We start from the raw sequence: 22,196 nt of genomic DNA, 5'->3' as shown, positions 1-22,196 counted from the left end.
ACACACACACACACACACACACACACACACACACACACACACACACACACACACACACACACACACACACACACACACAAGAGGAGGTCACGTGTTCGCGCGCACAATGGCGATGGCAGGGATGTTCTTGAAGATGTATCGATCCCACTCCTCGTGGCAGGGGCGGGGCGGTTTTCTGTGAAGCGGAACAAACATCCGCACATTTGGTCAGTGCTTGGGTGTAGTGACGGGGGGTGTAATGGGGCTCTCAAGAATGGCGTGATGCATGTCAACTACACGCAACGTGAATGAACATGCGAGCGAACAAGGAAAACACCAAGCGCAAAGCTCATTCACACACACACACACACAAACACACACACACACACACACACACACACACACACACACACACACACACACACACACACACACACACCTTGGAGGGTCTGGCAGATGGCATGTGGCATTTGGGCACACGCACGCGTGCGCGATCATCAGCCCGTATGCCGCAGTGAGGTCAGCCGGTAGGTCCTGTGTTGGCTCCACACCATACCACGTGCCTGAGCATTGCACACACGTACACGGCGCGTGCGTCAGGTCGTGTATGTCCACGTTGTGTGTTGTGTGTGTGTGTGTGTGTGTGCGCATGAGTTATGGATTGTGTGCATGTTGATGTTTGTGTTGTGTTTGTGCTGCCCAATCCAATCAAACCGTGCACAGAATATCCCCCTAACGGAAAGGAGAACGTGCGTACCATGGGACAAGGGAATGGGTCCAAGATAGACAAACTCTGGCCGGCCAGTCACGCTCGGATCGCACGAAAAGTCCACAACCTACGGCCAGAAGCATCGCCAACCAAACCATGGCCGCATGTGAATGGCGTGCAAGCGTTGAGTATGTGCGTGTGTGTACGCGTGTATAATGAGCATGTGAGAGGGAGAAGAGCAGGGTTTCCACGTACACGCGACACACAGACACACGCGACACACGTAGGGTTAGCTCGCATGTGCACGGACCGTCATGGGGATGGATTGTGTTGCGTGGCGTCGCAGCTCGTCCACGGCGGCATCAATGGCAGCAGCCTGTGCACCGCAGCAGTTGTGACAGAGTGAGCACGGCGGTGACAGGTGCACGGGTGATGAGTACAGCCGACACACACACACGCACACACATGCAAGTGTGTGGCTGTGTGCCAATGCGAGCGGGGTTGGAGCGTTATGCACGTGGACACTCACCGTGTTCGTTGAGAGCTCGCTGTGCGCAAACAATTCAGCCAGTGTCAAGGCGCTTTGAATGTCCTGCACCGTCTTGCCAAATGATCCCTGATCAACAGCGAGCAGCACGGAAGCACGCGAGCACGCGAGCACGTGAGCGTGTAAATGTTTGAGTACATGAGTACATGAGGATGAGTGCATGAGGAGAAAGGAAGGGTTCAGCACTTCAGCATAAACTGTTCATGACAGGCGCAGGCAAGGACATGAGAACTTGCAGCACCACTGAGCACCATTGAGCACCACGCGGGACGCACGTCTGTGTATGGAACGCGGAGGGAATAGTCGCTGGGCTTGAACGCAGAGTCCCACAGGGGTTGTGATCCCATCGACACCTCAATGATGGCTGCATCACCAGTGTTGCAACACATGCATATATGCGAGTGTCAGCGCAATGAATGCACGCATGCACGCATGCATGTTTGCAGAGTTGTTGCAGTAAAGATGATAATGATCGAAGGGCAAGTACAGTTGGAGCCACACAGTGCTTGTGGTCATGAAGGAATAACACGGACCCAGCACAGACGATGATGGGCAAACACAGGCACAGGCACACAGAGACAAAGGCACGTGTCTCTATGCAGACACAACTGAGGTCATGTCAAGTGGTTGCATGGCTTGCATTTGGTGGTGTACCTTCGATGCCAGCTTCACGAGCGAGCCGTTTCTGCCGGCAGATTGTGGTGGAGTTCTGGCCGTTGCATTCCTTAGGAGGAACACACAGGCTGTGCACACACGCACACAAGCGTAAACATACAAGGGCAGACACAAACAACCACGAATGCCAACACAAGCCAGCGAGCACGCACATATGACAGCGTGAGCTGGTGAGATATGTTGAGGTGACACACAACAGGTGGTTGCATACATGCATATGAAGGCGGCAAGCTTGTGTTGACGTCCAGCCCTTACACAGATACACAACGCGCGCGCACGTCCGACGCCTCAAGCACAGCACACAGACGCCGGTTCGATGTTCATCAACGTGCATACAAGACATGGGTACAAACAAATGCAGCGCGCGCACTTGATTCGGAATTGGCTCTTGTCTGCCTTGCTACTGACGACGTAGCTCCCGCTTATGGGTCTGAAGTCGTAGCGGCCGTCGTCAACATCGTGTACACACGACTGCGCATACTCGTTGTTGGGGTCCACGCGTGCAACGTAGTCCACGTCCTCATACAGCTCAAGATCAAGCGGCAACCGCACCACGCCCGTGTGGTCGTGGTTGGCGGTGATGGGGCTGGTGTGGAATATCAGCACCACAAGCAGCACCACCATGAGCGCCGATGCAATGCGAAAGCACATGCTGCTGCTGCTGTTGCGTATGCTGCTGCGTATACTTGTCTGTGCTGTTGGTATCCTGCTGTGTTGTTGTTGTTGTTGTTGTTGCTTGTTGAATGCGTGTTGCTGCTGCTGCTGCTTGTTGAATGCGTGTTGCTGCTGCTGCTTGTTGAATGCGTGTTGCTGTAAAGCCTGCAGCTGGCAGTGGTGGTGGTGGTGTAACTGATGAGGTAACGGTTGCAGCATTGTTGCTGTCGTGAAAAGCAGGTGGTCGTGTAGATTCTGGTTGGGGTTTGTGAGTGGAAAACAAAGGGAAAGCTGTCACGTCGTCATTGGGTGTGCGTGTGCGCGCGCTGTGCTTGCGTGCTTTGCTTGCTGAGGCTGCAGGGGGAGGGGGTTGGCAAATCGCCTGTTTGATTGGGCTGCACAGGCGCAGGCACGAAGCCTGCCTGTCTGCTGCCGTCTGTGCGCGGCTGGTTGGCTCGCTGCTTGCCCTTGGCGCAAGCGGGGCTGCGGTGGCTCCCACAAGCGTGTGGCTAAGGGCTGGTTTCAACGCGTGAAGGCGCGACGCAGCGTGCGCCGTGTGGGAAGCGTGGGTGGAGGTGACCAGCGATTCGACGGAAGCGCAAGGGTTCGTCACGCACGACAATGCCGCTGCAGCCACTCCGACGGGAGAAGAGTATGTGCTGGGTGTGAGTGTATGCTGGGTGTGTGTGAGTGTGCGTGAGTGTGCGTGAGTGTGCGTGAGTGTGTGTGAATGTGTGTGAGTGTGCGTGAGTGTGTGCTGGGTGTGCATGAACAAGGCAGAGGAAGAAATAAAATTGCGGGGCGCTTGTGTGCGTATGTGTGCGTGAAAAGGGTGGCAGGACAAGTCCAGCAGAAGGTCTTGCACGCACCAGAAACCCATCAAACTTTGAATGTTGTGTGTGCATGTGCGCGCATGTGTGCGCATGTGTGCGCTTGTGTGTGTAAGTGCGCGTACAGCAATGTTGCAGCAGTACCATCCATGTCAAGTGTTTGTCACATACCTTCTTGCTTTCTTGCTTGCTTGGTTTCCTTGCTTGCTTGAAGGACCTCAGGGTGGCCGAGGTGAGGTGTGTTTGTGTGGAGAGATGTGACCTGACGCGAATTGAGTGCTTCCGAGTTGGTTCGAGGACCGTGGCATGTATTGCTTCGGTGTCGCTGGGTGTTGTCCTTCGCTGACACATGTGTTCCGCTCGTTTCTGCTCGTTTCTGCTGCGTTGCTTGCTTGACTTGATGGCTGGGAATTCGCCAACGAACGCGCACTCCATCCCCACACGAGCAAGGCCATAAGGGTCCTTCTTGCTTCCGCACCGCCACGACACCGCAAATTTTCTTCGATTGTCAACAAACGGCGACAGCGACACGCAAAGATGAAGTACGCAGCCCTGCTGCTGTTCCTGGCAGCGCTTGAGCTGGTGGTGGTGGTGTGCGGTGGTGCAGGGGCACTGCATGCTGCTGTGCCTGCCCTGAATGGTGTTGGAGTGCCGACGTGCGAGAAGAACACAACGGTGGATCCTTCAAGCATCACCCGAATCGGCGCAGACTTCCAGTGGCTGGCGCTTTCGGATTCCGCCACGCTACAGGACTGCATTCGGGCGTGCTGCAACAACAACTTGTGCCAGGTGAGTGCAGTGTGTGTGCAGTGTGTGTGCAGTGTGTGTACAGTGTGTGTGTGTGTGCAGAGTGTACAGTGCGTGTGTGCGTGTGTCGTAAGCAGTGCGTGGTTGTATTTGTGCGGGCCATCAATCAATCAATCAATCAATCAATCAATCAATCAATCAATCAATCAATCAATCACACACACACACACACACGCACACACACCCGCACACACACGTTCACATCCCCACGCACACACACACACACACACACACACCCGCACACACACATACACACACACGTTCACATCCCCACGCAGGCGTTCAGTTACAACACAAAGGTCAAGTATTGCACGCGCGCGCCTGGTGGCCCAAACAAGTGCTGCGCATTGAAAAGCAGCATTCCAAAGGCGCAGAAGAGCTCTTTCCCACCTGGCGAGGTCACTACGGGCTATCGCTATGAGCCACCCGCAACCATCCCCAGGCCATCCAAGCGGCAGCAGGAGTACATGGACATGGGGCTGACCCAGTTTATGCACTTCTCCGTCACCACCTTTGGCAACATTGAACACGACTGCGTCGACGGCTCCTGCTTGCCCCCGTCCTTGTTCAACCCAACACACATGGGCCCGGACGCCCACGGCATCACCGCAACAGACCAGTGCGTGTGCGCGTGTGCGTGTGTGTGAATGTGTGTGTGTGTGTGTGTGTGTGTGTGGTGTGTGTGGTGTGCGTGTGTGCGTGTGTGTGTGTGTGCGTGTGCGTGTGCGTGTGTGCGTGTGCGTGTGAATGTGCATATTTTTGGCTGATGAAATGAGTTTTGTTCGCTGCAATGTGCCTGTGCAGTACTGCCTCTCAACCCCACTTTGTTTGCTCCTGCTGTTGTTGCTGGTGCGCTTGCTTGTCAGATGGGTGCAAGCCGCAAAGGCGATGGGAGCAGGGGAAATCTGCCTCACGGTGCGTTGAGCCGGGCATACAGTGTTTTGTGAATGAGCGCAGTGCAGCAGAACGCGAGGATGCATATTGTGGTCTCTTCGCCCCCTCACCCCGTACTGTGACATCCTCATTCATGTTCCCGTGCGCGCTTGCAGGCACACCATGAAGGTGCATTGCTTGTGCCTACTAAGGCACAACGCCGGCACCGGCCTTGACGATACAAAACTGTGTTCGACAAACATTCACCCACACACCCACACATTCACACACACACACACACACACTCACGCACACACTCACACACACTCACACGCACACACACACACACTCACGCACACACACACACACACACACACTCACGCACACACACACACACACACTCACACACACACACACTCACACACACGCTTGATGGTTGCAGGCGGGTTTTGCCTTTGGCCCAGCAAGTTTTCCAACTACACTGTGATGCAGAGCCCACACAAACACGACATTGTGGAGGCGTTTGTCAAATCATGCCGCAAGTACGACGTGCGTCCTTGCTTCTACATCGGTCCCAACGCAAACGGATACTTTACACAGGTATCTTGCGCAAACGAGGGTTTGTGAGCATATATACATATTTATGTGTGTAGGTGTGTGCGTGTGCTGTGGGAAAAGGCGGGGTAGTCCAATACGTTGCGTTGTGAACAGTATGCACATCACGACCACCACGACCACCATGACCACTTTTACACCGCGCACACCATGGCCGTCTCACACACCGCTGCTGCATGCGTGGGTGTAGGTGTTGAACTACACGACGGAGCAGTTTGTGACAGCGCAGCTGGGCATGATCCGCGAGGTGCTCACCAAGTACGGGTTCATCTCGCGTCTGTGGTGGGATCACTACCTCGACGCCTGCGGCGGGCTGTCCGAGTGCCCTGCGTGTCGCAACCAGAGCGACCCGACCTGCTTCCCTGCTGCGTGGCACACGTTCGCCTCACTCGTGCGCGAGCTCTCCCCCAACACGCTCATTGGCACGGGCCCCGATGTCAGCCACAGCGGCGGCGGTGAGACGGGCGTGGGCGACTATCCAGTCTGGAATGCCGCAAACGCAACGCACTCTGGGTTTGGGCCATTTGGGCGGCTCTTCCTGCCACGCGAGGCCGACGCCACCATCCAAAACCCTGGCGATGCGTGGTTCTGGAAGAAAGATCACGCGTACTGGAACGCGACCACGCTGTGGAACCACTACCTGCTCACTGTCGGCCGCGGCGAAAACTTCATCCTCAACCTGCCACCAGACACAACAGGTGCCCAGGCATTGTGATTTGTGTGTTGGGATTTGTGTCTGTGTGTGTGTGTGTGTGTGTGATCAGAATCAACACCTCAACCCCCTCTCACACACCACTGCTGACTTGTTGTTGCTTCCTTGCTTCGGTCAGGCCGTATTCCTGATGAGTATGTGCGCGTCGTGTCTGCGTTTGGCGACGCTGTCCGCGCCACCTTCTCATCTCCGCTCGGAAGCATCGAGAATGTCACCGTCACCTGCGACTATCCAATCGTCGTCCACATGAATGGTGCGGTGCGTGCATGAGTGAGTGCGTTTTCCTGTGCGTGTATGTGTGCTTGTGTGTGCGTGTATGTGTGCTTGTGTGTGCGTGTATGTGTGCCTGTGTGTGTGTGTGTGTGCGTGTATGTGTGCTTGTGTGCGTGCATGCGTGCATGCGTGCGTGTGTGAGTGTGAGTAAGTGTGTTTTTCTCTCTCTGTGTGTGTGTGTGCATCCCTCTTGCGAACAAAGCCCCTCTTGTTCACACTTTCGCCGTCTTTGATCAAATGCACCCTTCCGTCCCTGCCCTCCCTCTCCCTCGCCCCTCTCTCTTCTCGCTTTTGCCCGAATCAGAGTCTGCGGCGACTGTGGATATGGTTGAGACGCGGGAGGACCTGATGTCGGGGCAGACCATTGCCAAGTATGCCATCGACGCCCTGGTCAACAACCAGTGGGTGGCGCAGACGGTGCACGGAGAGACGGTGGGCAACCGCATTGTGGATGCGTTTGCGCAGCCCGTGGTCACCTCCACCCTTCGCTTCCGCTGCCTGGACGCTGTGCGGGAAACCATTCACATCCGCTCCATCAAGGCGTTCAAGTCGGCCCCGCCTGCTGCGTAGCGCGCAAACAATGCCCCATTGTTGCTGCAATTACTGCTGTAATGGGCACGCGCGCACAGAGCAGGCACCAATGAACACGACTGCTTCCACTTTCGGTCCATGTCGCGTCACATCACGTTACATTACATTACAACATCATTGCATTTCGTTGTCAATGAGCCACATGCTGTGGCAGACAGAGTGAGAGAGGCGAAAGCGAGAGGGGGCGACAGAAAGACGGCGACAGAGAGAGAGAGGGGGAGAGAGAGAGAGAGTGTGTGTGTGTGTGTGTGCTTGTGTGTGTGTGTGTGTGGACAAACAGCATCGCCAACAGAAGCAAGCAAGGGCTTGTGTGGCAAGTTTGGGCGATTTGTGGACATCATTTACCAAAAATCGGCATGGCGGACGAAACGCAGCCAGAAGGTGCGCGAGCACATGACGGCAATGCAGCAGCAGCAGCACCTGCTGCTCATCGTGGTGCTGGCTCCAGCGATGATGCCGCTGGCCCACCTCACGGCCAGTCAGCACAACAAGCAGTACAGCAAGCAGCGCAGCAGGAAGCAGTAGAGGAGACGGCTGGTGCCAGTGGGGCGTTGGGAAAGGAAGCAGAGGCGAACAACGACAAGAAGGAGACACTGGTGGTCGAGTGCAGCGAATTTGGTGGCTACCGCGCGTGTCGACGCAGTGCGACAAACAACATTGCTTTGCGGTTCCATGCATCTCGACACTACGGAGCCCGTTGGAAGGCGCGTTCTTCTGTCCTGAGCGATGTGTACCGCAACAGTGATCCCGAGGGAGAGAAAGGACGCCTGTTCTCCAGCTTTGAGCTGCTGCAGTTCCGCTCAGTGAACATGCAACCCACGCGCGACGAGCTCGACCAGTACAAGGTGCATGCCACTGATATGCAATCGACTAAAGGACCAACTAACAAGCGCGAAGAGTCTGTTCTGCATGCCCTGTCACATCTACATACACATCTGTGCGATGCTGCCTTCGCTTCCCCCCCCCCACACACACACAAGTCAGATGTTTGCTTTTGTCAACTGCCCCTTGAGTTTGACATGGGCTTCTTATACGCTCGCGTGTTGTCAATCACCGGTGTATTTGCTGCAGACATGCCTGGAGGATCTCATGGACAGGGTCGGCGGCGAAACCACAAGCTTGCACCCAACTTCGTAGGTTACGGGCGCTTCCATGTGTCGTTTGTTTGACAACCGGTCGACCTGCCACTGTTTGTGCCTCACCATCGTTTCTGAGCGGTAGTGCCTCACAAGTCCACATCCTGTGCCGCCCCTTGGCAGTGGCCAGCCACTCGTACCGGAGATTGCCCTCGTTCGCGGCAACTTTGATGGGGTAGGTACCCACACCATGGGTGTACCTCTTGTCGTTGTGGAGTCGTGTTGAGTTCCACTGAACGTATTGCAACGATTGTGTTGCGCTCCACTGGCCTGCAATACCCTATTGTTCACTCACTCGCATCATGTGCACCCACATGGCCATGCGCGCGTGTCAACACTTCAACAGCCTATTCGAGAATTCATCAAGAACTTCCCACAGGATGGTGTGTCCGTGGCAGCAATGTGCATATATGATGGGAGGTTTGCGGGGGGATGGGAAGCTTGTGGGGTGAATGGACCTTGCTACCAGCATCCTACCTTTCTGTCTGTCTGTTTGTGTGTGTGTGTGTGCGTGTGTGTGTGCGTGCGTGTGTGTGTGTGTCGTCGTCGTCGTCTGTCTGTCTATTTGTCTGTCTGTCTGTCGACCTGTCTGTCAGCCCCCTTGGGTTACGAGGGCCTGTCGTCTCACAGCTTTTCACGCCACTTGCCGTGCTTCTGTGTCTCGTGTTGCGGTGCGTGCTGTGACTGCGCAGGTGTGCAGACGTCGACGCGGCCTGGCGTGGACCCGCTGGCCATCCTGTATCTCGAGATTGCCTGCGAGGCGCTCAGACACCTGTCATCACACAACGTACGTGGCCCACAGTGTCACACCACAACAGCCACCTCAAACAACACCAGTGCTAGTTCGTATGCACTGTTCTCACTCGTTGCTTCTTGCGCTCGCTGCCGTCGCTGCTGCAATTTCAGGGCTTTGTTCGTACGCGCATGTGGCGTGATCCCGGCTTCATCGATGCACTCATCAACAGTATGCAGTACATCCACGGTTTCGGGTGCGTGTGTGTATGTGTGTGTGTGTGTGTGTGTGTGTGTGTGTGTGTGTGTGTGTGTGTGTGTGTGTGTATGTGTGTGCCTGGATGCTCATGGTTGCTTTTCCCTCCCCTCTCCCGTTCACGCCTCTCCTTGTTTTATTCGTGTCCTCATTTGAAAATGTGTACAGACCTGTCGTGTCACTGCTGGACGACATGTTGCTGCTGTACCCAAACATGTTCCCACTATACTCTCGCCCGCACTTCTTTGCCACCCTCAACCGCGTGTGCGCTGCGAACCCGCTGGCGCCGATGGTGGCGTGTCGCCTCATCACGGACCAGGTCATGCCCCCGACCACCGACGAACTCACGCACTGCCGACGTACGCACACGCACACACACACACACGCACACATACGCACACACGCACACACGCATGCAGCTGCCCTCATCGTCTCCTTTGTTTTGCTGCTGGTAGTGTGGTGGTGTGTGATGATGTGTGGTGATGTGTGAAGTCGATGTTCCTTGTGTTTCTTGCCGGCATCATAACAATGTGGATGCACCTCACGTGCCTACGCGCACCCAATACGTCCATATTCGTGCGCAGTGGTGTGCGGTGTGCCTGTGCGGCCCTTCTCGCCGTTTGAACTCCGCACGCAGACTGCGCGCAAGAATCTTCGTGCTCTGGTCAAGTATGGGCTGACGTTCCTCGCGTGCTGTGTCAACCTCTGCTCCGAGCAACAAAACACGGGCGTGCTCCCCGTGGTGAGTGAAGCATGTCTATCAATCACATGCACACACATACACATGCGCACGCACACACACACACACACACGTGCAATCAACTGCTTGTGATCTGTCGAGCGGCTTTGCTTCTTTTGCTGCCTGAATGGCACACTTGCTTGCTGTGCATGTGCATGTACATGTACATGTGTATTGGGGAGCATTCACAGTTCCCAGCTGCACCTCAAAACAAGCGCCCGAGTGTTGATGCCTTCTCACAGATGTCATTCTATTGCCTGTCATGTCACATCGGATGGTGTTGTGCGTGCAGTGTGGGACCGTGGATAACATGATGCTGCTCTTTGAGCACCTTCGGTGAGCGTGTATGTGCATGTGTGCGTGTGCGTGTGTGCGTGGTGAATCAGTGATGGCCAGTGCATATCAGCATGATGTAGTGTGCTCACCACTACCACTACAATCACGACCATGACGATGACTGCAATTGCACCGACCACCACCACCACCGCCTCCTCCTCCCTGACCAAACAGATTGCAGCCTGGCCTGGTTGAGGACATTGAGGACTTTGCGCTCATGTCTGATTTGCCGGCGGAGCAGCGACTGGCACGGGAGGAGATGTTCGTTGACAGCGCGCGCACCGGTTATGGCGGCGGCAGGATGGCAGCCATTGACGGGGACGAGCGGGCGTATGAGATTTCAAACCGCGAGAACCTTGCTGCGCACAACGACGAGTTTGATGACGATGATGATGATGATGATGATGATGACGATGACGGCAGCAGTATGAATGACGACGATGATGATGCTGATATGACTGAAGGCGATGAAGGCGATGACAGCAGTGGTGCTGGGGAAGGCAGCGTGATTGACGACAACAGGAGCGAGGGGGCGTTCACGTGGATGACTGACGACGTGGACTACGGTGACCTCGATTACGTGCTGGATTTCGTCATGGGCGATGAGTACGAAGGGGACGATGACGACGATGATGAAGACGACGAAGGGGAGGAGGAGGAGGAGGCGCACCACGACGGCAGCGGGGACGGCGATGGGTCGCAAGAAGCGGGTGCGCGTGTACGAGAGGGCGGGGAGGGGGATGGCGCGGGCGAACAAGGGGAAGCAGAAGGTGAGGAAGGAGGGGATGAGGATGGTGAGGATGGTGACTACGACGACTTTGACGACGAGGATGACGACGAGGATGATGAGGACCACGATGTGATTGACTTTGAGTTTATTGATCCTCTTGACCAGGAGGCGATCCTGCATGCGCTGGTTGGCGGAGATGAGGGTGACTTTGACGGCATCTCGCCCACGCTCCCGCCCAGCATCGACATGGGCACGTTCACCGCCACGCTCAACAGCACCGTCGACTCGCTCCGGGTGCAGATGAACGCGCGCAAGGGCCGGCGACGCAGCAGCACGGGCCCGGGCGGTGCCGTCACCGCTGTTGGCAGTGGTGGTGTCACTGCTGGTGGTGTCACGAGTGGTGATGACAAGGGAGCGGTGGCAGCAACTACAGCAGCACCAGCACACCAACAAGCACCACGCCCGACAGGAGAGCAAGGGAATGGCGCACGTGAGCGCGCCGAAGCTTCTCCAGCACAAGCCGTTGAGGCGCCCACGGTAGAAGACGCAGCAAAGCCGCCAACACCGGTCTCGGGCAGTGCAGGCGCGAAGCAGCAGGAAGGACCACGAAAAACGCAGGCAAGTGGCGGTGGTGGCGGTGGTGGTGGTGGTGGCGATGGTGATGATGATGATGATGACGAAGATGATGAGGTAATGGATGACGACGAAGACGCGACGCACCGTCGTAGCGGCAGCGGTGACAGCAGTGGTGATGATGGTGACGATGGAGGAGGCGGGTTTGATGCCGGCGACCCGGAGCACATCCACCGCGTGCGGCAGCCGCTGATTGAGAAGATGATGGCCGAGGTGCAGCCCTTGAAGCCGACAGACACGGCCGAGGACATCTTTGCCCGTGTGCGGAACTGGCTCATCGACATTGGCGTGGTGAGCTGCATGCGCATTGGTGCTGCTGCTGCTTCCCGTGTGTGAGTTGTCACGGGTGCGATCGTCGTGTCGATCGAGAGAGACTGTGTGTGTGTGTGTGTATGTGTGTGTGAGTGTGTGTTTTGTTTGCGTGTTGTGTGGCGTACCGTCGCGTAGTCCTGTTGTCTCTGCTATTGTCTGTTTATTTGTATTTGGATAGAGATTGGTTTGCCATACGTGCTCTTGGCTTGGTTGTTTCCCCTCTCATGACCACGTGTTGTGCGTGTGCGAATTTGATTGCGCAGAGCACGCTTGAGCGGACCAACTTTTGGAATTTCCAGTTTGGCTCCACACGCGAGTACCTCGAAGTCTGCCACTCTGTACGTGTGTCAGCAACACATTCTCTCGTGTGCGTGGCTGTGTGTGTGTTTGTTGTAGGCGAGCGCAAACATGTGGGGTTTTGTCGTGTAGAGTCACAACTGTTGCGTCTCTCGCTCTCTCTGGCACCCATCATCTCATCACGGCCTTACATGCACAAACCACCAGTATGGCGATGAAGTGTCGCCTGAGGACCTTTACTTCCGTGATCGCACGCTGCAGGCGTCCCTCATTGGGCTCTTTGCCGTGAGTCCAGCCAGCACAACACATGCTCTTCGTATTGCTTGTTGTGCACACGCTGTCGCCATCTGTGTGTGTGTGTGTGTGATTGGTGGTGTCATAGGCAAGTATGTTATCGGTCATTCATGCTCACGGTTTGATGCCAACTCGCATCGCTTATGTTTGCACCACCACCATGATGGCTTGGACCATGCTGACCACGGCCTCGACGGCGCTGCAGCCTGAGCTTCTGCGGCTGTTCATGGGGCTGTTGCAGGATAAAGCGAGCAGAGCTGAGATGCAGACGCTGCTTGTGCGCGCGAACATCATCCCGACCCTCGCTGACTTCTTCCAGCTTGTGCCGTGGGGACTGTACGTTACGTTACGCTGCGGCATGATTTGGAGAAGGGGGATGGCAGGCTTGAGTCTGTGTGTTCTGGTTGTGTGTTTGGGCTGGTCGGAGGGGGGGGGGAGTTGTTTGGGTCGTCTTAGAGGCATGTGGGGTTGCACACCTAGATGGCTTGGTTTGTGTGCGGGATTGATTTATCTTTGGCTGTTTTGAGTTCCGCTCGTCCTCAATTTGGCGCTTTGAACAGGGGTCCACACTTCATCATCAACCTCGATTCACACACACACACACACACACACACACACACATGTGCACTCAAGTATTCGCTCACACGTGCGTCCTGCTGTCAAATGTGTGTGTGTGTGTGTGTGTGTGTGTGTGTGTGTGTAGGGTGATGCGGCATAACCTCGACAACCACCACAACGGCGATCCAAGTACGCACCAGCTCATGCAGTCATGCGATTGATGGAGCTCGAAGACTGTCCTGTCCTGTTCTGTTCTGTTCGCGCTCGCACCATTCCACTTGCGTCCCATCACCCACACTGCTCACGTGTGTGTGTGTGTGTGTGTGTGTGTGTGTGTGTGTGTGTGTGTGTGTGTGTGTGTGTGTGTGTGTGTGTGTGTGTGTGTGTGTGTGTGTGTGTGTGTGTGTGTGCTGTCAGTGGCGTGCGAGTGCAACCCGGACCAGATTGTGAAGCGGTCGTTTGCCAAGGCCATCGACTTCCTCTGCCGCGTAAGTGCATGTCATGCTGCTGCATACCTGACTTGGAGTACATGTGCATATGTGTGTGTGTGTGTTCGGTGTGTGTTCGGTGTGTGTTTGGGTATTCAGTGCATGTGTGCAGTGCATGGAAGACAACCTACCTGTGCGACGACGTGAGTGTGTGTGTGTGTGTGTGTGTGTACAACGTGTATTCTCATCTGCCTGCCTGCCTGCATGCATGCTTGTGTGCTGGATTTGCAGGTGTGTAATGGCATTGACATTCGGCGCCTCCTCTTCACGTCTTATGAGGAGCATGTTCTCAACGCCATTCACAGTCAGTTGCTGCACCACCTTTCTGCAGCTGTAATCTGCTGCTGCTGACTGGAAAATGATTGCCTTGTGCTTGTGCTTGTGCTTGTTCCTGTTCGTGGTTGTGGTTGTGGTTGTGGTTGTGTTTGCGCTTGCGCTTGTGTTTGTGTTTGCGCTTGTGTTTGTGCTTGGCTGTTTGTCTTCCGCGCATGCGTGGTGGGGCTCACGCCTGCCTGTGTGCGACTGAACATGTGTGCCTTGCGTGTCGTGCGTGCAACGCGCAGAGATGCTTGGTGTTGAGGATAACGTGTCGTACTCGTTTTTGGACCCAAGCCAAGTCCGCTCGCCATCGAACAGCAAAGGTCTTGCGTTTATGGTCATCGAGGGCTTCATGGCAGAGAAGCCCGGTCTCGCTTCAAGGTGATTGTGTGTACTTGTGTGCGTGTGTGTGTGCGTGCGTACTTGTGTGCGTGTGTGTGTGCGTGCGTACTTGTGTGTGTGTGTGTGTGTGTGTGCATGTGCGTGCAGAGATTCGTTTTGTGCTGCGCATCTCCACATCAACCGCGTTCAACAGCCATCACCATCACTATATTGACGTGCATCCTTACACACACCATGTGTGTGTGTGTGTGCAGGTTTGAGATGGGCCGCGCTGTGCAGTCGCTGCTGCGGGTCATGCGTGAACCAGAGCGCGTGCTGCTGTCGACAACGTGCTTGGTTGAGCAGTGTGTGGACACGATCTTCCATGATTACGGTCGGTTGCACAATGGTTTCTTCTGAGTGGTGGCTGGCTGGTGTTGTTGCGTTGTTGTCTGCTGCAGCTGTGGTGTCACGGTACACGCATGCATGCACGCATGCACATGCGCAAAATGGCCACCTCACACACCAACGCGCACACAACTACCTCGTGATTTGTGTGTGGTGATGCAGGTGATTCGATGGTGTTGAGCTTTGACCTTGACATTCTCGGGGACGCTGTACGCAACTCGCCGCTACTGCTGCTTCGGCTGGACAGCCACCTGCGGCGCCGCGGCAAGCTCTCCGACTTTCTCCGCACCGTCTTTGAGAAGGGGGTCAGTGCGCATGCTACGCTGCGGCGCTGTTTGTGTGTGTGTGTGTGTGTGTTGTGTGTGTGTTGTGTGTGTGTGTGTGTGTGTGTGTGTGTGTGTGTGTGTGTGCGTGTGTGCGTGTGTGTGTGACTGTTCATTTGTTTGCTGGCACGATGCGCATTGTGTGATGTTGCATCGTGCTGTGTCGTGTGTGCCATACCCATTTCCTCACTGCGCGGGCATGCGTGTTTGCTTGTGGACGTGCGTGGCGTGACGTGGGTGCAGCATGCCTCGTTCTGGTTTACGTGGGCCATGGCGGCAACGATGAACAACTTGCGGCACATGGAGGCCGGGCACGTGTCACCTGTCCTTCGTCCATATGTGGACGAGGCGTCCACCCGCACAAAGCGCAAGGAAGCCTTCAACTGCAAGCTCGGACTTGTCTTCCGCAAACCGAAGACATGGGTGAGGCCAGGCGACGATTGCTTCGCGCCGTGCGCATGCGTGTTTTTTCATGTGTTGAACATGCCTGCTTTGCCAATTGCTGGTTGCTCACTCTGTGTGTGTGTGTGTGCATGATGCGCTGCACAGGTGAAGCTGATTCGCAGCCTGCTGTTGGAGACATCGTTCCACACCCAGCCGACATCTGGCTTCCAAATACACGACGCCATCATCGGCTTTCTCCTCCTCTGCCAGGACGTGGGTCAGCTCGAAAACTCCCTCAAGGTGCGCGTGTGTATGTGTGTGTATGTGCATGCGTATATGTGTGTATACGTATATGTGGCGTGCATATGTGCGTGTGTGTGTGTTTACGGGTTGTGGAGATGCGAGAGCGTGCGACGTGCTTTGTTTGTTGCTGCGCGTTCCCGCGAAGCGATGATGTATTTAAGGCGCTCACGTATTGCGTACAAATTGCTGGTGGTTCTCGCGGTGCAGATTTTGCGCTCCTTCAAAGAGGGCAAGAACCTCATGACCAAGCTCGCCTTTATCCTCAGGATGTGGCGCGACTACATCAGCGTTCTCAAGCCCGAAGTAAGCCAGGCGATGTGCGTGTGTGTGTGTGCGTGTGTGTGTGCGTGTGTGTGTGCGTGTGTGTGTGCGTGTGTGTATGCATCCACATTGATTCTATTGCACGCTTTGCGTGTGTTCATCTTTATCCCTCTTGCATGTGCTCATGTGGCGTTGCATGTGCGTGCAGACGGTTGGGCGGCTTGAGTTTGTTTCCGGCTTTGAGTCGAGCAAGTGGCGGGCACTGGTGGATGCGCTGCTTGGGCGGGACGGGCTGCTCACCAGGATGGCCGAGCCGGCACCCTCGATCCACGTAAGCCAGCTGATCGCCAGCAGGGAAGATGGCACGCCCGCGATAGGCCAGGACGCGAAGAAGCGAAGAGCGAGCGGCTATGACGATGGAGATGGGGATGGTAGCGGCCCCGCTGCGCACGAAGATCACGCACCCAAGAAGGAGAAGAAAGGTGACGGGGAGGAGGCGGGCGAGGGGAACAAGCGAGCGAAAGCAGGACAGCCGCCCCGTTTGCCACCGCTTGGGGGTGAAGCCGAGATCAACGATGACGATGACGATGACGACGATGAGCAGGAGGAGACGGATATCAGCGACATATCCCCACCCCCCAAACGCAGCCGTGGTTGGTGGCACCTGTCACCAAAGTGACAACATGACACAGCTGCATGTGTGTGCATATGTGTGCATGTGTGTGTGACGTGCGTGTGTGAGATGTGTGTGCATGTATGTGCATGTGTGCATGTGTGTGTTGTTGTCTTCGTGTAGCTACTGTGTTTTTGTATGTCATGTGTCGCCAAATTTGTGAATACGACAGAATAAACTGTAGTTCTCTGACTCATCAGAAACTGTTGTCTGCTTTTGTTTGTTTTGGTTGGTGTGTCCTTCTCCCATCCTGTGCGTCCATTCATTTACTTGTCCGACGACACATCCAACAGACAGACAAACAAACAAACACGACCACACCACGCGAAAGGCGACGAACGGACAACATGGCAAGCCACCCGCACCCGAGCGGCCCGCACATGTCGTGCATGGTACGCAACGTGTGTGTGCGTGTGTGTGTGTGTGCGTGTGTGTGTGTGTGTGCGTGTGTGTGTGTGTGCGTGTGTGTGTGTGTGCGTTGGGTGTTCAGAAGGCGGCTCTGTAGCTTTTGACTTTTTGCTCCTCCTTGAGTTGTTGCATTGTGTGTGCGTGTGCGTGTGCGTGTGCGTGTGCGTGTGCGTGTGCGTGTGCTTGTATGTGTGTATGTATGTGTGTATGTATGTGTGTGTGTATGTATGTGTGGATGTATGTGTGTATGTATGTGTGTGTGTATGTATGAGTGTGGTTCCACCCGTGTTCACCCTTGTTTACCCGTGTTCACCCTTGTTCACCCATGTTCACCCATGTTCACCCTTGTTCACCCTTGTTCACCCGTGTTCACCTGTGTTCAATCGTGCTGACCTGCGTTCAATCGTGTAGTTGCCGCACCAACTCAAATACCTGATGGAGCTGACACAGAACATTGCCACGGTATGCGCCATGCTCAAGGCTGCTATTCTTGTTTTCACACTGCCGCTATGACTGGCTGTGTTTGCTGCCTGTTGATTCAGCGTGACAACGCGCTGCCACGACAATGGCGACGATAGCGCTTCAACTTGCAACTCACATACGTGCCACACATCTTTTGGTTGCTGGGCTTGAAACTACAGATGGCGCGGCAGCAGCAGCGAGCGCTACAGGATGGCGTTGTGTAAGTGTCTGATCTCCCTCCGTGCTCCACGAGCTCTCCTGCACCAGATGAATGTACACCCATGTTCATTTCACACACACACTCACCACAACAACAATGCCGGTGCTCTGTGTGTGTGTGTGTGTGTGTGTGTGTGTGTGTGTGTGTGTGTGTGTGTGTGTGTGTGTGTGTGTGTGTGTGTGTGTGTGTGGCATGCCTTTTGCTTGGCTCATGATGCAGCATGGCGAGCGAGGGTGTTACAAAGCCGCTGCTCCATCTCTTCATGGACGGCGCTGTGGTAAGAGCTGCCTCGTGAGAAGAGGTTCTTTTCTGTTCGCTCTGCCATGCACCCTGCTGCATTCCGTGTTCGCGTTGCATGCTCGCTGACACGTTCAGACTGTGGCGTTTGATCCTGCTCACACGTGCGATGAGATGTGATGCATGACAGCTACCAAACAGTACGCTTGCAGGCCGGTTTTTCGTCAGAACAAGCAGGGTATGTCCTCCCAACTCTTGAGCATTGTCGTACGCAGCTGTGCCACAGCTGCTTGCACCTTACCATAGTGTTGCTGCCATGCCTGGGGTTGCTTCTTCATCTTCATGTTGACCCCCACAAATGCCCACCTCTCAAACGCAATGTACTTGTGCAGCTCGCTTCGTTCCTGTATACCAATGTGTTCTCCACCCATCTTCCCGACCCGGTCAAGGAGAAGATCGAGCGTGGCGAGGACAACGCTGAGCGACGATGCCTGGTGTGTTCACCATCATCGCTGTTTGCGTCGTGCGTGTGTGTGTGTGTGTGTGTGTGTGTGTGCATGCGTGCGTGCGTGTGTGTGTGTGTGTGTGTGTGTGTGTGTGTGTGTGTGTGTGTGTGTGTGTGTGTGTGTGTGCGATGCAGGGAGGAAAAAGGCTCTCGCACAAGTACACCTGTCGTACTATGCTCTCATGCGTTGGTGAAACATCTTCAACTCACCACGCTGCCGTGGACACACGCTTGCACATGTGTGTGTGTGTGTGTGTGTGCAGCGGTTGATGGGCTTTGTGCTGCGGGATCGGCTCATCTTTAACATTCTCACGTGCGCCATTCGAGAATCAGACAAGTGCGTACTTGTGTCTGCACGCGTCACGTGGCACAACAGAGTTTCGGGTGTGCATGGTGCTTGGGGCGTGGTAGTGAAACTGCTTGCTTCTGGTAATACCGCCTGCTCGCCATCGACCGCCTTCTCCTGTTTTGCTCACCCGTCGCGTCCGCTGCTGCAGTTACAAGGCGTCGGCCTTCCTGAAGCGCGAGGCGCACGTCAAGGAGGTGGCCAAGACGCTTGTTGGAGGTGAGTGGCTGATGACGCGTCGGCTGGCTGCTGGTGGCGGTGTCGTGGTGGTGTGGAGCAATCGAAGAAGCCGAGACGGGAGTCACGAAACAACAGAGTGCCAGGCAGCAAATACACACACACACACACACACACACACACACACACACACACACACACACACACACACACACACACACACACACACACACACGAACATACGCTCTGTTGAATACCTACACAATTGTATTCGTTGGCAAATGCAGATTCTCACTCTCCCCTTCCCCCTTTCGTCGTGATCGTGCAGTGTGGCTGCTGGTGGAGGGAGCGAGCGCGCCGCAACCGCAGCAGTGGCTGCCAACACCGCGGCCAGTCGGACACGACATCCCGGCAGTGCCCGTGAGCAAGGCGAAGCCAAAGAAGAAAAAGAAGAAGAAGCACAAGAAGAAGAAGAAGGCAAAGAGCAGTCAGGGCAACCAGGACAATGGCGAAAACAGGGAGGTGGCGCCTGCCTCCACCATGCAACAACAACAACAACAACAACAACAACAACAACAACAACAACAACAACAACAACAACAACAACAACAACAACAAGAGAAGGATGCAGTCCAAGTTCACGATGACACACCAACAGCGTGTGCTCCTCCTTCCGTTCATGATGATGACGGTGGCGTGCAAGACGTGCAAATTGCGTTATCGCCACCCCCAAATGATGCACCACCAGCAACGGACGACAGCACGACGGCTACAAGCCCAATCAGCAGCGCGCACGAGGACCAACCACGCGCCAGCCCGCGAGAGGAGGAGGATACCGAAGCGACGGTCGCCGAGGTGGCAGATGATGCGCATGCACATGCACATGCACATGTACATGCATATGGAGCTGAACAGGTGCCGGACCAACACGGTGCTGATGACGAACACATGGGCGTGAGCGATGGAAAAGGGGAAGAGCCACTCGATGGCGAAGATGCTCCTGTTGTGCACGACGCTGGTGCATCAAATCGAGGTGATGCGGTGATTGCCACTGAAGTACAAGAGGATGTGCAGCAGCGTGCAATGGAGACAGACGCAGCACCCACAGTCCCGCACAACGACGTGCACGAGGAGGAGAACGGAATCGCTGTTGCAGAGACTGGTGACAACGACGATGACGACGATGGTGTTAATGCCGGCGATGGTGCGACCAACGATGATGATGGGAACGACGATGATGACGATGGGGATGACGGGACGCGTGCAGATGAGAGGCTCGCTGCCGCTTCCTCGACAGCAACGACCGACTCTGAGGCGTCAACAAATTGGTTTGAGCGGCAGCTGCGCGAGAACGACAGCCTCATTCACTGGCTGGACCCCGCATCAACGACACCATCGGCGCGACAGTCGACTCGCGTCACCCTGCCCTCAATACCGGACACCACGGCACAGCCCGTCCTCGAGCAGCCACCGAAGCACGATCAACACCGTCTCGTGTCTGCTCGCGACGCGCCTGATCACCACGCGGCCGAGCAGCAAGATGTGCGTTACTTCACTGTGTATGAGAACCAACGCTGCATTCACAAGCAGCCAGCGCGGGTTGTCCCTCGCATCCCCGTCGTTGATCGTCTGAGGTGGACAGACGCAGACGGCAACCCAGCCACACCAAAGGACAAGGTGAGTATGTGTGTGTGTTTGGAATGTGAATGTGTGTGTGTGAATGTGTGTGTGTGTGTGTGTGTGTGTGTGTGTGTGTGTGTGTGTGTGGCTTTGTCGCTGTAGTACAGTTCAGAGCGGTACTGCGCTGGAAATGGGTTGTGCCTTGAATACTGCCTTTATGCTGAGTGAACTGACCGCCACATCATCGACATCGTGACACAGCCATCACTGCGGTCGTTTCGTCGAAGAAGGAAGTGGATTCGGCCAATGGAATACACAACCGCCGCCTGTGCGGTAAGAATGAACAGCAGATGTGACACGTGCACGTTGTTATGTAACCACGCAGTTGCTTTTTCTTGATTTGCTACCATGTCAAATGTCCAGTGGTGTTCTGCCTCGCATCCTCTCCCACATTCACCCTTACACTCTGATATTGGTGCGGTTGCAAATTGTGTGTGTGTGTGTGTGTGTGTGTGTGTGTGTGTGCGGGTGGCTGCTCGGCGCAGGTGGCGCCACACCATGCAACACCACGAGAGTTCTTCCTTTCGGAGACCAACACGTGGCGCGCGCATGTGGACGACATCGTTGCCTTCATTCTTGAGCAGCCGTTCCGCATGTACCAGGCCTTTGGCACCATCCTCCCGCTGTACGTCGCGCGCTGTGTGTGTGTGTGTGTGTGTGTGTGTGTGTGTGTGTGTGTGTGTGTGTGTCGATCATCGTGGATGAGTGGGGTTGTGGGCTCCTTGAACGCCTGGTTTCACTCATTGCGCAGTCGTTGACTTGAGCGCCATTGACTGAAGTGCCTCTCACATCACCAACCCTCTCCTCCCACGCAAACACACACACACACACACACACACACACACACACACACACACACACACACACACACACACACACACCACGCATACATGTGCTTGTATGCCAATCCTATCTAGGGGCTCCAGGGATGCGAGCGAGGCAGAACTTGACGCAGCAAGCGATGAGCTGTGGCCAAAGGCGTTTGTGCCTCCAGCGGCACCGCCCACGTCGTCGTATTGCAAACCGCTGCGTCTCGCACAGGATGACGAGGACACGTCGCTGTCGCCTCTGTCTGCCAGCGGCAACAGCACGCCGTTGGCAGGGCGCAGTGGTGGCGATGGCGGTGATGTACTAGGTGGTGTTGATGACGATGATGGTGGCCATGATGGTGACGATGGTAATGATCCGGAGAAAGGTGGTGTTGTTGATGGTGGTGCTGACACTGGCGATGGTAACGATGTCTGTGATGATGAAGCAGAAAAAGAGGAAGAAAATGAGGAGGAGGAGGAGGAGGCACCATTGACCCCAATGATGCAGGATTTCTTCTCTGTGGATCGACGACTGGAACTCTACACCGTCAAGCACATGTTCTCCGCCGTGGAGAATATCGGCTA

At 55.4% G+C, this 22,196-nt stretch overlaps 4 protein-coding genes across 5 annotated transcripts in view; 3 read left to right on the top strand and 1 right to left on the bottom strand.

Annotated features, from left to right (window-relative positions):
* Window positions 1–87: 87 nt before the first annotated feature.
* Window positions 88–2,561, bottom strand: PTSG_03595 (uncharacterized protein; the record flags this gene model as incomplete). Its single annotated transcript, XM_004995268.1, has 8 exons — window positions 88–175; window positions 419–542; window positions 737–815; window positions 999–1,064; window positions 1,218–1,304; window positions 1,511–1,599; window positions 1,890–1,978; window positions 2,281–2,561. 8 exons carry the CDS (start codon window positions 2,559–2,561, stop codon window positions 88–90), a joined length of 903 nt encoding a protein of 300 aa, XP_004995325.1.
* Window positions 2,562–3,896: 1,335 nt separating this feature from the next.
* On the top strand, window positions 3,897–7,386 carry PTSG_03594. 2 transcript variants are annotated; one of them, XM_004995267.1, is made up of 8 exons: window positions 3,897–4,183; window positions 4,480–4,820; window positions 5,068–5,116; window positions 5,251–5,263; window positions 5,517–5,674; window positions 5,880–6,387; window positions 6,520–6,654; window positions 6,979–7,386. In XM_004995267.1, the coding sequence occupies exons 1-8, from the start codon at window positions 3,932–3,934 to the stop codon at window positions 7,242–7,244; spliced, it is 1,722 nt and encodes a 573-aa protein (XP_004995324.1). In that variant the 5' UTR covers window positions 3,897–3,931; the 3' UTR covers window positions 7,245–7,386. The 2 variants fall into 2 exon arrangements, with proteins under 2 accessions (XP_004995324.1, XP_004995323.1); XM_004995266.1 differs by lacking the exons at window positions 3,897–4,183; window positions 4,480–4,820 and having other exon boundaries at window positions 4,969–5,116.
* Window positions 7,387–7,605: 219 nt separating this feature from the next.
* Window positions 7,606–16,958, top strand: PTSG_03593 (uncharacterized protein). The gene is made up of 23 exons (XM_004995265.1): window positions 7,606–8,110; window positions 8,337–8,398; window positions 8,525–8,576; window positions 8,748–8,784; window positions 9,094–9,188; window positions 9,308–9,390; window positions 9,558–9,748; window positions 9,974–10,131; window positions 10,421–10,464; window positions 10,639–12,118; window positions 12,403–12,477; window positions 12,644–12,721; window positions 12,936–13,066; window positions 13,434–13,477; window positions 13,706–13,776; window positions 14,008–14,080; window positions 14,340–14,475; window positions 14,691–14,809; window positions 14,986–15,128; window positions 15,390–15,569; window positions 15,696–15,830; window positions 16,041–16,136; window positions 16,303–16,958. The coding sequence occupies exons 1-23, from the start codon at window positions 7,622–7,624 to the stop codon at window positions 16,771–16,773; spliced, it is 4,443 nt and encodes a 1,480-aa protein (XP_004995322.1). The 5' UTR covers window positions 7,606–7,621; the 3' UTR covers window positions 16,774–16,958.
* Window positions 16,959–17,002: 44 nt separating this feature from the next.
* PTSG_03592 (uncharacterized protein) overlaps window positions 17,003–22,196 on the top strand; it is a gene marked incomplete at its 3' end in the record, with an annotated part of 7,400 nt that continues 2,206 nt past the window's right edge. The window contains exons 1-12 of the mRNA XM_004995264.1: window positions 17,003–17,159; window positions 17,587–17,637; window positions 17,817–17,857; window positions 18,077–18,134; window positions 18,285–18,332; window positions 18,487–18,588; window positions 18,863–18,936; window positions 19,097–19,164; window positions 19,451–20,799; window positions 21,004–21,075; window positions 21,288–21,427; window positions 21,720–22,196. The exon at window positions 21,720–22,196 is cut by the window's right edge and continues 10 nt beyond it. Of these exons, the coding sequence (XP_004995321.1) occupies window positions 17,115–17,159; window positions 17,587–17,637; window positions 17,817–17,857; window positions 18,077–18,134; window positions 18,285–18,332; window positions 18,487–18,588; window positions 18,863–18,936; window positions 19,097–19,164; window positions 19,451–20,799; window positions 21,004–21,075; window positions 21,288–21,427; window positions 21,720–22,196 (2,525 nt within the window). The 5' untranslated portion in view covers window positions 17,003–17,114. The remainder of the gene's footprint in view (window positions 17,160–17,586; window positions 17,638–17,816; window positions 17,858–18,076; window positions 18,135–18,284; window positions 18,333–18,486; window positions 18,589–18,862; window positions 18,937–19,096; window positions 19,165–19,450; window positions 20,800–21,003; window positions 21,076–21,287; window positions 21,428–21,719) is intronic.

This window comes from Salpingoeca rosetta, assembly GCF_000188695.1.
Source record: "Salpingoeca rosetta unplaced genomic scaffold supercont1.8, whole genome shotgun sequence".
In the NCBI taxonomy this organism is placed as follows: domain Eukaryota; class Choanoflagellata; order Craspedida; family Salpingoecidae; genus Salpingoeca; species Salpingoeca rosetta.
This window is presented reverse-complemented; position numbering and strand designations above follow the sequence as displayed.

What these genes read in the sequence shown, in the direction of transcription:
- PTSG_03593 (XM_004995265.1), top strand. Translation starts at nt 7,622, where the DNA reads ATGGCGGACGAAACGCAGCCAGAAGGTGCGCGAGCACATGACGGCAAT. An exon ending in CAAGAACTTCCCACAGGATG is followed by an intron (nt 8,785 to 9,093) that starts GTGTGTCCGTGG and finishes GTGACTGCGCAG; the next exon opens with GTGTGCAGACGTCGACGCGG. An exon ending in CTGCTCTTTGAGCACCTTCG is followed by an intron (nt 10,465 to 10,638) that starts GTGAGCGTGTAT and finishes CTGACCAAACAG; the next exon opens with ATTGCAGCCTGGCCTGGTTG.
- PTSG_03594 (XM_004995267.1), top strand. Translation starts at nt 3,932, where the DNA reads ATGAAGTACGCAGCCCTGCTGCTGTTCCTGGCAGCGCTTGAGCTGGTG. An exon ending in GGCATCACCGCAACAGACCA is followed by an intron (nt 4,821 to 5,067) that starts GTGCGTGTGCGC and finishes CTTGCTTGTCAG; the next exon opens with ATGGGTGCAAGCCGCAAAGG. An exon ending in CCTGCCACCAGACACAACAG is followed by an intron (nt 6,388 to 6,519) that starts GTGCCCAGGCAT and finishes TGCTTCGGTCAG; the next exon opens with GCCGTATTCCTGATGAGTAT.